This window comes from Cyanistes caeruleus, chromosome 16, assembly GCF_971803275.1.
Source record: "Cyanistes caeruleus chromosome 16, bCyaCae1.hap1.1, whole genome shotgun sequence".
Classification (NCBI taxonomy): domain Eukaryota; kingdom Metazoa; phylum Chordata; class Aves; order Passeriformes; family Paridae; genus Cyanistes; species Cyanistes caeruleus.
Genome location: NC_141716.1, coordinates 17112547 through 17126788, shown reverse-complemented (window position 1 = coordinate 17126788; position 14242 = coordinate 17112547). Strand labels below are relative to the sequence as shown.

The window sequence follows — 14242 nt, the reverse complement described above, 5'->3', positions numbered from 1 at the left end:
CAAGGATGCAATTAATTTTATATCAGATCTTAATGTATTTTATGTGGCTCTTTGCACACAATCAGTTGACAAGAGACAATTAAAGGCTCTTGAACATGTTTGTGGAGAACATGGGCTGGACTGTCAACCCTGAGTACTGGTGCATTTTTCTTGGTGTAAACAAGAGAGTTGGAGAGTCACTCAGGCATGTGAAATAGAGGAGGTATATAAGCGTCAGCCACGTGTTACATGGGTTATTACCTACTCTAGAACACAGTGACTGACTTTATTGGTATACCATTAGATCAGTTGCTCTAAGGGGTGCAGCCAGAGTACTGCATTAACAACAACAGTTTTTAAACACATTAGGATTGATTGAAGATTTTGGACAGAAAGTATTAGTAGATATTAGCTTTGAGCTTCTTAAACACTTAGCATTATTACGTATTAGGCAAGGCAATAAGGTAGTGAAGACAAAGTGTAGACTGGGTGTTGGTGTTCCCCAAAGCTGGCAAGTTCATAGTAGCGAATGGGATAAAGTAGAAAAGGAATGGCAATGTGCATGCCCATGGCAACATTAATGTTGATTTTTTGGGGTTTGTCATTGTATGGTGAGGGGGTGTTTCTTGACAAACCACAAATGGATATTTGGGTAACAGAAACAGGTGGCTCAGACAGCTTCAAAGAGAGATGAAATAGCCAAAAAATCACGAACTATATGGTATCTAGTTCAAAATTCATCACTGTAACTGAAAGTTGATAAGCTGCAATGGTCACCGTTGTTACCACCTGGCCCTGAGAGGCTTTTCGTGTAACATCACCTGCTTTTGTAAAATCGTGCCCTTTTCCCTCTATCTGCAAACAATGAGAGAGAGATTGAGAGAAATAACTGTATGTGTTAAAGTTGACTTTGTGAGGGTATTTTTTCTTTCTCTCCATTTTTTCCTCTCTGCGAGAATATGTGGGGGATGTGAAGAAAGATAACAGCAGCAGAGAGCAGCAGCAGAGTGGGCAGTCCAACCCCCCTCCCCTCCCTCTCTAAGAAAAAGCACCAGCATAGTACCCAGTTTGTTAAAAAGTCATGATTCATTGATTTTTAAGAATGTTTTTATATACTGTTTTAGAGTTAATTTTGTGTTTTAAGTAATTATGAGTTTATGCAGTTGCCGTTTTTTAGAGTTCTACTAGAGAAGTTATTATGATTCTTTGAAAGTTTAAAAAGCCCCTTTTTAAAAAATGTTTAAGGTGAATATTAACAGAATTAAAAGTTACCTTCCAATAATTAATTTTAAAACCTAATGTTAAAATATTGAATGATTTACAGCTACTAATGAAACAACTTTCCAATTAATGTTATCTACAAAAGAGATTTATGGTTTTAAAAAATAAGTAGCTAGGAGAACTTTACTGTACAAGACAAAGTTAAGTTAAAGCATATATTACCCATTTGCTTGCTTTTTCCAAAATTTTAATAAGGTAATTTTAATGGGAGTCCTTTTGTTATGAAAAACATATATAACAGCATATATACCAATTTGGATTTTGGATTTTAACTAAAAGTTAGACTTTATATTTTTGAAAAGTGCTACAAAAGCTGAATGGCAAACTTGCCAAATTCCATGTTGCTGTGGTTTTTCTCTAGTAAAGCTTCACTTTAAAATCCTAACCAATTTAAGCATATACTAGGCAAATTTCTGTTATGAATAAGTCTTTTTAGTAACATTTGCAATTACTGTGATTTATTTTAAAACCAAATTATATAGAATTGTGATGTATTTGTTACATTTTTATAATCTTTATAGTGAATCCATGTTACTGTTATATTGTGTTTAAAAAGTATATGCCAAACTTTCAGTTACCTTTTTGTAATAATAGAGTAAGATTAAGTTATGTTTTTATTTAATATAGATTGAGTGTTAATAGAATTAAGCAAAGTTAAGTTTCATTATATTTAAGTTTGAATGTTTGGAAGTTAAGTTTTATAACTTTGATTTTCTTTTAAGGTTAAGTTTTGTTATTTCCTTTTGTCATAATTAATTTTTATCAGGTTTAAATATTGTTCAAATTAAATTGTTTTATGTTTTATTGGAGACACTTGTTTAAATTGCAAAGTATAGTTATTTTCCCAGAGAGATGAAGATGACTACAACTAAAACAGCTGAACACCTGCTTGTGAATAGAAGTGAATGCAGTCTGTGACACCTTTGATTTCATCAGGAATTCTATTGTTTGTTGCAATCTCTGCAGTTTTTGTTTGTTATAGCTTTATTATTTTTCAGTGTTTCCAGAATTTCAAAAAAATGTACCATTGCTGAGGGTCAGCTGCCATGGGAGAGGCTTCAGATTAAACCAACTGCTGCACGGTTTAATTGGTCTGATACCTAAGGATTCTCATCATTTGCTTTGTACAAATGCATTTCAACAGTTTGTTGTGCTGTAAGCATCTCATAGCTGCTACTATTGAGAACCGTGTTTTAAAAATGAGTTAAAAGGCATCTTTCCAGTTTAAAGCCTAGGCCCTGGCCGAGCCTTTACCTGAATGGAATGTTTGCCAGCAGATCCAGATGTTTTCTGTACCAAATCAGTATTTGAGTTGCTTTTTGACTTAGCAATTTGACCCTATTAATATATGACAGCTGGATAAATTTTGAAGTGGGCTTTAAGAATCATTTCCAGAGGTGGTCATCCAATCCTTCACTGATTTTTTTTTTTGTTTGTTTGCAGACTATGAGATGCTGGTGCACTGTTTTAGTGGTTAATGGTAGTTTTATATTACATATGTGTTGATATATTTTATATATTAGTAAAGGCCTGTATGCACAAACCAGCCTTTGAAATAAGTCGTGATATTAAGGGCTAAAATCCTTGAAACTTGCCTGCAGAAGAGAGCAAAACAATATCCTTGTGTGTAGGAGAAAAAATGTAAACTGTGTGTGTTAGCCAATAGTAGCTTGCTCTGCCCGCAGACCCTGCAGAACCCTATAAAAGGTGTGCTAAAGATAGAAATAAACGGTGTTCACGTTTACTTCTGTGAAGGCTGGTGAATAAACTGGCGGTTTCTCAACACATATGTTATTAATAATTTTTATTATTTGATTGATTTTTAACTGCTATAGGTTTTTATTTATTGTATATATGCTTTGGTGTTAATGTTGATGCACATGACGGAAGTACATCTCATTTTTATTTTTTTTTTAAAAACGTGAGGAACTGATGCCCTAGAAGCATTTGATTAGTGTAATATGTGCATTAGAAAATTGGACCACAATAATGGAATATTTATATTGAAAGTTTAGAAAGATCATATAATCTAAATTTACAATTGGGTGTACCACAGCTAAGCCAAAATGAATCATTGACTTCAAGGAGAGAAGTGTCTGTGTTTTGTTGGCAGGTTCAAAAAGGTCACCTGTCCATCTGACCAGACCGTCTGCCACTAAAAACATGAGATCCAGTGAACAGAGACGTCACCACACAACCTTGATACTCCAGACAAGATCAGAAGTGAAGCTGCCAGGACACAGTTGTGTCTGAAAACTACACAGACAGTTTGCCAACAAAAATTTTATGTTGTTATTATGATGTTGTGTCTCTACCAAATTTTAGTTTTCTGTTTTAAGATTTAGAAGGATCTGAAGAACAATCTGAACATTGATGCCCTCAGTCAGTCACCAATCGGCCGCCAGTTGACGTAACCAGAGCAGCAGATGTTCCAAGACTGAATCACGTTAAATCATAGTCTGTTTGTAAGAAGAACTTTGTAGAAGATCAAAAGAGTATAGAGACTCCATCTAACTGTATATAAAGGAAATTGTAGTTGTGTGTTTACCCTTTCAGCAAATTGCTTTCACACTTAGATTGCATAAATACCAGAGCACATGTGTTAAAAGTAGTTAGATAATAGAGTAGGATACAGAGTTTAGCTTGTGTGATGATTGTTATTTGTAGGTTATTGATAAGTTTAGAAAAGATATTAGTATAAAGTATAAGTATTCCCCCTTCAAGAGTTAGTGTAAGCATATTTGAAAGTTCATTTAAACCTTAAAACCTAGCCGTGATTCTGAAAGCATTCTGTCATTTGCATGGAACAAACTGCTTATGGTAATTTACTGTGTATAGTCCCGACCAGCTGTTTGCTGACTAACATCCAAAAGCGACAGATGGGTCACTCTGGCACACTCAACAGGTCAAAAATCAATGTGTCTAAGCCTAGCCACACCTGGAGACCCTTTTCGCACCTGTCTCATAGGACTTCCTGAATGGGATCCTCAAACATTTAAAAGTTTAGTTAGCAATGAAATTTGATTGAATCAATTGGCAATGTTATGAGAGTGCAATCGCACTGTTGGCTTCACGTCAAGACAACTTGAAGCCTGCTGACAAGCAAAAATTATCTAAGTTCTCAATGTTACCATAGGGCCCCCAGAAGAATTAGATTTGTTAAGTTCCACCAATACCTCAGGTGGATGGATAATGTTTGAGCCCCCGACAAAAAGCCACTCCAACAAAGTAATGCAACACTGGGCTACAGTTAACCCTACAGTTGATCTCATTACTAACACCAAAAGTAAAGCTTTCTATTCACAGTGCAATCTCACAGGACAATCACCAAGGTGATTACCTATGTCAGGAAAATTAATCTACAAACACCAGCGGTTTATGTCCAAAAAGGAGACAGAAGAGTCCTTTTACTTTATTCGAATAAAGGGAGAGGCCATGGGGCATTCCCCTGGGGTCTCTCAAATTTTTGGAGGGCGCAGCCTCCTTTTTATCCTAATTCCCGGCCGCTTGTCCCTTCTCTCTTTCCCCATAGGCTGAGGTACTTGAGAGGTACAGGCTTCCCGGAATGCCTGACACCTGGGGTACCTTCCCCCCCCACCCCCAATGCATAATCCCTTCTTAATTTTTATGGAATTCATAGTGTTCTTTCAGTGCCTCTTTGATCTTCTACTGGAATCCATCCCATTGTTTCTGTCATCTCTCACTGATATCTACATCTTACCAACTGACCCACAGCTTGTTTGTAAAGACAAGCTCATCATTCCTCTCACCTAGTTCAATATTCCTGATCTGTGGAGATAGAGCATGGAATGGGATTCCTGCTAGTCCACATGGAGGATCCTGTTACCTTGGGAAACTTACTTTGTTCCGTCCAAACTTACACCAATTGCTGAATATAGCTAGTAAAATAAAAAACATCAAACAGTGAAAGCAAAGCCTGAATGAATTACAATGTGATGATGTTAGAGACCCAGACTTTTGGGATCATGGTTTAATATGGCTAGCCTCCTTTTTACTCCAGGAACAGCTGGTGCTAAAGGCTCATTAACTCTAAAAAGTCTAGCTTGTTGGACCAGGAAAGAACTGAACATAACATCAACAATGTTAAGTGAACTTTCAGCTGATGTGAGTAGTGTACGTCATGCAGTATTGCAAAATCCAGCTGCTGTCGCTCTATTGAGACAGACATGCTGTCTTCTCTATTGAGAAGAATGACACAGACTCTCTTTTGGAGTCGAACTGGAGAATTTCTCTCGGTTTATTACTTCAGGTCTTTTTTTAATAGACCGATACGTGAAAAGTACAGAAAAGAAAACTCTTATTGGTCAGTAAACTAACACATCACTATCATTGGTCAGTGGGGTATACCACCCCTCAACCTTCTCCTGCAAGAAAACAAGAAACCAACAGCACGTGCAAGGCTGTTTTCTACCTCTGAGGATTGTTTTAATTCCTCTTTATGAATTCCCAGGCCACTTTCCCAGGCAAGACTAAGAAAGTTATGTGGCCTGCAATATCACAGGCACTATGCTGCCTGCTTCACAGTTAGCATTCATAAGCTGCAATTGATTTCTTGCTCTTAGCAGAAGGACATGGTTATGAGGAGTTTTAAAGCATGTGCTGCTTGAATCTTACTGATCATTCCATTTCCATCCACAACCAACTACAACAGCTACAGAATTGGTTACATGTCCTGAAAGAAGATAGAGACCCCATTGGAAGTTGGTTCAGCAGCAAAAAGAGAAAGGGGGAATTGTAGAGAATATTTTAACAGATGGTGGGCATGATATTTTAGTAAAAGCCTGTCTGCACAAACCAGCCTTTGGTAAAAGTGGTGATATTAAAGGCTAATGTCCTTGAAACTTTCCTGAAGGAGAGAGAATGAAAGAAAAACAATATCCTTGTGTACAGGAGAAAAAATGTAAACCAATGTTATAAATGCAAAGGCAATTTCGGGTTAAATAAAAGAGAAATTTATTATAAAACAATAATAAATTCGAACAGCGAGAAAAAAACACAATAAAATGAGCAGCGCAGCGCTGGGTGGACAGGGTCTATACACAAGGTATAGGTGTTCCCAAATCCACACCTGAGAGTCCCTTGGCCTGGGTTTTTATAGGAAGTTTATGTCCTGAGGCCAAATTCCAAGCAGGCACCCTTTGTTAAGAGGTTCTTGATTGTTCGAAGAATAGATTTCCTAGCACTGGAGAATAGGGTCAATAGACGTTGGGCAGAGGCTCCTCATATGTAAAGAGGTCCAGGATGTCTTTTTGATATCATTTTGGTCCGGGCCATTAGGGTGGAGTGGTGGGACCCATCCTGGAGCCATGGCTTATCTCGGCTGTCTCCTCTTCCTTTGTCTAGTTTTGTCCACTTCTCCAACACAGGTGAGCAGGGCGGAGGTGCTCAGGTCCGGCGATATCTCGTCCGGGCCCGTTCTTTTGTTCGTTTGATGGCCCGTGTCCTGCCCATTCTTCCTGGGCTGATGTGCCTGCTTGTGATCGTTATCTGGGTGTTTGGCTGCAATCTGTTGCCTCTTGGAGGAGAATCACGACCAGATCCGGAGAAGGACTTTTTCCCCATTACATGTTGTATTTTATGCCATTGCAATCATACATATATTTTATTTATACCCTTTACGAACTTTTATTCATAGATTAATTTATTACACCAATGTGCATTAGCCAATGGTAACTTGCTAAGCCCGTGGACCCTGTAAAACCCTATATAAGTGTGCTAAAGATAGAAATAAATGACGTTTGCCATACTTCTGTGAAGACCTGGCTGAATAGTCTGAGCAGTTTCTCAACAGCTCACCTATGGAATTTTTACCCATTAGTTCCAGGGAAAACCTGATTGCTGGTACTTAGTGGGTGCTTGAGAAACACAAAGAGTTTGGCTGGGCCCAGGGGGGAAGGGAGGGCAGGAAAAAGGGAGGGCGGGGTCAGCTTGCTAGTTTCTTCAGCTTCAAAGAAGGAGACTTGCTGTGAGCTGTTGCTTCGGGGAGAAGGGAATTCACCATCACCCAGACGGAGCTGCTGCTTCTTCTTCTTCTTCTTCTTTCTCCTTCCTTCATTGGTGGGCCTCGCACCTCCTGTCCTGCTGGGACACGGCAGTGCCAGCCACCGTCATGGAGCTGCTGATCCACCTCAGCCACCGGCCCAGGATCTCTGCTCATCCCTGCTGTTCCAGCTGAGTGTTCCTCAGAGCCCTGCAGGAGCACCGGGACTGCCCGCCCGAGGGAGTTTGTGAAGCAAAGCCTCTCCTCCATCCCTTCCCTTCCCGGCCGAGAAGGCTGTCAAGGGGTCCCTGGTTCTGTTTTGTTGTTAATGCTGTAATTATTGTTGTTTGTGTGCCTCATTATACATACTAGTAAAGAACTGTTATTCCTATCCCCAGATCTCTGCCTGAGAGCCCCTTGATTTCAAAATTATAATAATTCAGAGGGAGGGGTCTACATTCTTTCATTCCAAGGGAGGCTCCTGCCCTCCGTAGCAGACACCTGTCTTCCAAAACCGATACAGTACTGCTGAAAACTGCTGCACAAGGACCCTAAAAGACCACAGACCCTGATCCCAGTGAAGCAGATAAGGCTGAACTGAGAAGAAATGCTCGGATTTTAGCACCACATCTCTAATTTCACTTTTTGTTGGCCTAAGACCAGAGAGAAATACTAAGCAAAAAATGTTTGTTCAAGAACAGTGCTGTGTGACAGCATCCTGAAAAGAGATTTCAGCCCTTAAAGGTCATGATCTAGCATTGGGAGCAGCCCTTAAATATAGCAGTGTTCTGGGGTGACCCATCAAAGCCATTTTTCACCCCAGTCTTCAGCTGGACAGGGGAGAGAAAATACAATAGGGCTCATAGGTCAAGATAAGGACAGGGAAATTGCTCAGCAACCATTGTTATGGGCAAAACAGAGTTGATGTGGGGAAATCAGTTGAATTTGTCGCCAGTCAAATCAGAATAGGATAAAGCAAAATAAAAACTAAATCTTAGAAACATCTTTCCCTCACCTCCCCTCTTCTGAGGCTCAAATTCACTCCTGAATTCTCTCTCCTCGCCCCTCAATGACACTGCAAATGGGGGCTCTGGTCAATTCACACATCATCTCTGCCAGTCCTTCCTCACAGGAAGTGTCTCCTCACTCCTCCCCTACCCCAGCATAAGGCCACTCCCACAGGAGACAGTCCTCAATAAACCTCTCCCATGTGAGTCCTTCCCACAAGCGGCAGATCTTCATGAGCTGCCTGTGTAGGTCCTTCCCACAAGATGCACTCCTTCAGGAACAGGCTGCTCCAGGATGGGATGTCCATGGGCTGCTGGTGGAAATTTGCTCCCCCATACACCCCATAGGCTGCAGAGGCACAGCTGTCTCACCATGGTATTCACCACAGGCTACAAGTGTTTGGAACACTTCCTTCTCCTGCTTTGCCAGCCTTGGTGTCTCCAGTATTGATCCTCTCACATACTCTCACTCCTTCCCTCTGATTTCTGCCGTATGGGGGTATTTTCCAACTTCTTAAATCTGTTATCCCACTGATAGGCTTGGCCTTTGCCAGTGATGAGTCTATCTTAGACTGGCATTACCTCCGTTAGACACCAGGGAACCCTCTGGCAGCTTGTCAGAGAAACTACCCCTGTAGCCCCCACTACCAAAACCTTGCCATACAAACCCAATATAACCTGAAACTACCTCCTCTTAAGAAGATGGCTATGAAAACAAGTAAACTTTTAAGACAAACTTTTAAAGAGAGTGGCCAAACATATCCACATATGTAGCAGTGCGGAAAAATGGACAGTGTTTCTGCTACTACTCCAAAGCTTCTCTTGAGGAAGCCACACAGGTGGCCAAAGTCACTGTATCCAAAACTCACACACACTTATGGATAGGTCAGCGAAGAAAGACAGGAAGGTTCTCACATATAGTATTCCAGTGAGGCTTATTCCAAAGTCCCACCAAAGGATTCCAGTGACAAAAGACCAGGATTTCCTGCAATGTCTCAAGTTAAGTATGGGGTCAGGAGCCAATAGTCCAGAGGCACAGGGGTGGCACAGGGGCAAGGCAAAGGGCAGTGACCTATAGGAAACAAGGTAAATTTACCTAGTGTTGCATATCACCATGGAGAAGCTTTTTTGTCTCATCCTAAGTAGACAGGCTTCCTTGAAGCCTGTGGCAGATTCTTCCAGAGCATCTGCCCAGAAATTCTGTTATTAGGCTTAAGGGCTTCCTCACACATATATCTACATTGCTGGTCAAGTAACCCTGGTTTCTAACAGCCTCAGAAGATGGTGGCTCTGGAATCTTAACAAGCACAGGCACAGGGCTGAGCTGAATCCACTGCCACCTGTAACCCAGAAGAAGTAACCAAGTGGAAGTAACAAAAATTTAATTGATTGTCTAGACTGACAATCAGTTAAATCTAGACCGCTTCACTGAAGCTTATGGAGCTTGCACAGAAATCAGCATCTACACACGTCTGTTTTTGTCAGTATCAAGGTGAGAGTAAGGCTGTATTTGTCCCATGTCTTGGTGCTTCATTTGATTTTCACCAGTTGTGAAATAAACACAGCACTTCAAACATATCCCCAACTCAGTGACATTATTAATAAAGAGGTGTCCCCTTAGCAACCTTGGCAATAAGAGTTGCTGGGGTTGAAGTTCAAAGCAAACTCATGAGATACCTTGGGAAATGGGACATTACAAACAGTTAGGAAATGCAGACATGGACAGAGCAAGGGCCCAGCATTGTGAAGGCCCTACCTGCCAGCTAGGAGGAACTTGAGCTCCAAACCCAAATGCAGGAAACAGTTTGTCCCTGGAAAGAAAGGGCAAAAACAAAAAATGAGAAAGAACAATTCTGTAATAACTCACTCTTCGGTTTTATTCACCAGAAGTAGCTGGAGACCAAGGCAGAATTCCTGCCATAAAGAATTGGTACATCATCTAGCTGCCCATGGCCTGGCACCAGATATACAATGGTTTCAGGCTTGGGCCTGAGAGTTAGATTTCTTTCAGTGCAGCACCCTACAGGACTGTTAGGAGATTTCAAAGTAGCAGTAGAAAAGCCAGACCAATCCCAGTCTGGCTACAGGACAAAGTAGACGATCATGTTCCTATTCTTATTGAACCAAATAGGACATTCATGTTTGCAATGCATCATCTGCAACAAGGTGTGATGGATTGGCATTTAAGAAAAAAGCAGAAAACACTCACAAAAGTTAAGGCTGCTGGAGGCTGATGGGAGTTTTTTCTCCTGGCCAATACCTGGCCATTTCTGAGAACTGACAGTAGTTTTGACCATTGAGAAGATCAACCTGTGAACACCACCCTTTAAAACCTAAGCCCAGGAATTTCTGTTCTCTTTGTTTCTGACTGTGAAAGAGCTCTGGTTCAGGCCCTCCCTCCCCAGGCTGGACAAGGCAGTGGGGGGAGCGGGGCTGGCCAGAGTTCTGCGGTTCCCAGGGCGGGATGGAGACTGTAAAGTGACAGGAGCCCCTTCCCAGAGGCGCTCCCAGGCCAGGCCGGTCCCTGGCTCGGCTGCAGTTTCTGCCACTGCTGGGTTTCACCAGAGACTGCTGAGTAAGGGGAGGGAAAGCCATCAGCCTGCAGCGTGCTGAGACAGTGGCCACACTCCCCCAGAGCAGCCACCAAAAATCCTCTATTACAGACAGCTCCAGCCGCTGCCCTGGCAGAGATCATGTAACCATCCACAAGACTTGAGCCAGGTTTTAACCCTTATATTACCCAGATGAGACCTGCAGATTTAATCCTTTTTCTAGAGAGAGAAAAGCGAGAGTGATTCACATGTAAAGAGACAACATAAACCATCAAAGTCAGTAAAAGAAATAATCAAGCCTCAGATAGGGAGAGAATGAGGAGATGCACTAATAAACTGAAATATTCTTTTGTTAAGGCTATGAAGATGGACAATGAAAAGTTCTGGAAAAATTCCTTTAATTCATGAAAAAGTATTTTGGGGGGATGTAGTATTTCAAAGTGTAGATCTGAGCAAAGGTATCCATTGATGAAGCTGAGCAGATAGTGAAGTAGTTGTGATCCTGTGAGATGCTGATACAGAAAAAGGAGAAGTGAGAGTTGCTGAAGACTCGTGGCCCCAAGAGAAAAAGAGAAAGCTTCTTTTCCCAGAGATGACCACAGAGACAGATGAACAGAACTTTTGCCTTTGAATAACTCATCCTTAAAATGACAGCCCTTGAGTTCATGGCCCATGAACACACCTCTGAGTGGTGTGAAATGAGAAGAGAGCCTGATGGCAGAGTTTTCCGGGCAGCTGACATCAGAAGAATAGAAAGCCATGAGAAAACTTTTCTTGTGAAGAACTCTCCATAGAATGACAAAAGAAAACTTCTTTTTCTCTACAAACACTGATGAAAAGACTGCTATATAGTTGTGACTGCTTTAACCACCAGGTTTTGTCTCTAAGTTGTCAGCTGGACAAAAAAAGGTTGGGTGGTGGAGAAGAATGGTTTCTGGAGGTTTTATTCTAGTTTCTTATTCTTGTAGGTTTGTTAATAAACTTCTTTTATTCCTTTTAAGTTTTAAGCCTGTTTTGCCCTTCCCCTAATCCATATCTCACAACAAGAAATAAGTAAGTTCTCTAGTGCTTTAAAACCACTACACAAGGGACCAGTGTCCAGCTGAAGCACCAAGGGACTCAAAAGGGACAAGCCAAGCAAATACACCAAATTATGAAGGGCTGCCATTGCCATCCCTAGCACTGACAGAAGCAAGAGGAAATCATAGCAGCTCCTAAAGGGATCCCCCAAGGAAAGGCAACCCCTTCATTAAAACAGTGCAGGGCTAGAACAAGCTGTGACAAATTTTTGACATGGTGACTAGATCAGTCAAGTTCATTACATACGTGTCATAATCTTGGACTACACTTGCCACACCCTAGATGGCAATCAGGTTCTCATTTATCCCATTTGGGTTGATGTAGTGAAGAGAATCTGGTGACCTGGGATCTCCACTGGAGGCAATAAAGTCTACACCCACCTGATCAGACAACATGATGGTAGCAAGTCACTGATACATCAGCACAAAAGAGAACTAACGACATCCAGAAACAGGGGGTTAGCTCAGGCCCACACAGTTCCTTTCCTCCCAGGCACACAGCAGCCCTACACAGGGACATGCACTTAAGCCTGCATCCCTTTTCCCACCTGGGTACAGCCATAGCAATCCTTTCCACTGACAGACTGAAGCAACTTCTCAAAAGAAGTTTAAGAAGCCTTAGCTCTATTAATGTGCTACTTGATCACAAAAAACAAAAATACAGTATCCTTTATAGCAATGTATCTGAACAACTTAGGCCATAGTGTGCTCCAGGCAAACCTGTAGAATTTCAGAATCAGACCCTCTGGAATTTGTCAAGGTTGCTGAGACACAAACTGCTCTAAAGAAAGAAGAGGCTGAGAAGCAGGAAAACAAGACCACAAGAACCTGATAACAAAGGGCAGTTGAACACCTGGACTGTAACCAACGACAAAACCTGAGGAGTGTGTGCTCAGCGTGTAGACAATAGAAGCACCAATCAAGTAATGTGTGATCGCATGTGAGCCAGGTATTTCTGAGTCTGAAAAGGTTTTCAGCCTGCCACTGGCCGATTTCTTCCCAAGGGAAGATTTCTCGGGAAAGTCTTTCTTTCAAGGACAATTTCTGTAAATAACTTATGTTTCTCAAAATAAATCTGTACAGCTGTACTGATTGTGTTTCTCCTGCTCCACCAATGGGACTAGAGAGGTGTTGTTCCCTTTTGCCAATCATGTTAAGTCTGTATTGGAACACCTTATAAAAGGTACTACAAAGTAGACAATAAAGCCTTCTGACCTTCTGCCTTGGAACTGAAGTCAAGCATCTTTATTTCATGCCCAACAGTGACAATTGTATCAACAGTTAGAATCTATACATAAGTGCATAATGTAAACAATAAACAGCTTCTGCAAAATCATATTGGCTCATTGTTCAGCGGTCCTGAGCTCCCAAAATCCCTAGTGTTTTGCAGGCTTCTTCACTGCAATTTCACACTGGATTTGCAGTCACTCAGGCTGCCAATCAAAGTATTGAACACAACTTCACTACTTTTGTCCTGTCATCTACCAATACAAGCAGAGGGGAAAAACTCACCATAAAGTTAATCCGGCAGCCTCCCATCACATAATCAAAAAATTAATATTCTGTCTCAATCTAGAGTAACAGACATTGTTCCACCTTCTCATTTCACTATGATCAGAAAATAAAAAAGAAAAAAATCCCAATGAAAATCTTATTACCTTGTAGGATTTTATCCTAATAATGCCAGAGTTTTTGTAGTTGTTTTCCTTTTGTTTTTTCTCAGGATGAATGTGTTCATATTCCACCTACAGAAAGCAAGCGCAGAAGCAAGTTCCAAAACATGTGCCTTTACAGGAGAGCAAATTAATGAAACAGACTGTGACACACATCCTGCAATTTCAGCTACCAAAACACCCAGCAGAATTAAGAAATCTAATTTTTAAAGATCTGCAATTAGTTTGGCCATTATCTGACAAGCTAAACAGGATGCTTTTGCCACCAGCACTGGGCAGAGGAGGCAAAAATCTCAGGGTGGGTAAGCCAAAAAATCCTAGGCCATAGGTTCCCAGCAGCAGCGTTTCCCTGGTTGGATTCACTCACATTGGTTCTGAAAGGGCTAGAAAAAAGGCTAGAACCTTCCACCCACTTTTGAATTATGACTAATCAAGCTGGCTGGCAACTGGAGTAGTCCTAGACTATGTCCTGTGTGCAAATACAACTGCCTTAATTCAGGTGGGATATCTCCAGGAGAATGAGATGTCAGATTTTCACTGCAGACAACAAACCAAAACCAGCACCACCAGCACGTGACTCAACTTACTCTATACTGGATGACCAAAACAAGTGCCACTTGGAAAGCCTGCTACTCTGTTAGCTAGCAAGGTGACCACGCTGCTCAGGAGG

The 14242-nt window shown here is 41.3% G+C and overlaps 1 protein-coding gene across 1 annotated transcript in view; it reads right to left on the bottom strand.

Moving 5' to 3' along the window:
* The window catches only part of CPNE1 (copine 1), a 72446-nt gene that overhangs the window by 17723 nt on the left and 40481 nt on the right, over positions 1-14242 (bottom strand). The window contains 5 exon segments of the mRNA XM_086852735.1: positions 9894-9945; positions 10025-10079; positions 12147-12280; positions 13412-13471; positions 13558-13644. Of these exon segments, the coding sequence (XP_086708861.1) occupies positions 9894-9945; positions 10025-10079; positions 12147-12280; positions 13412-13471; positions 13558-13644 (388 nt within the window).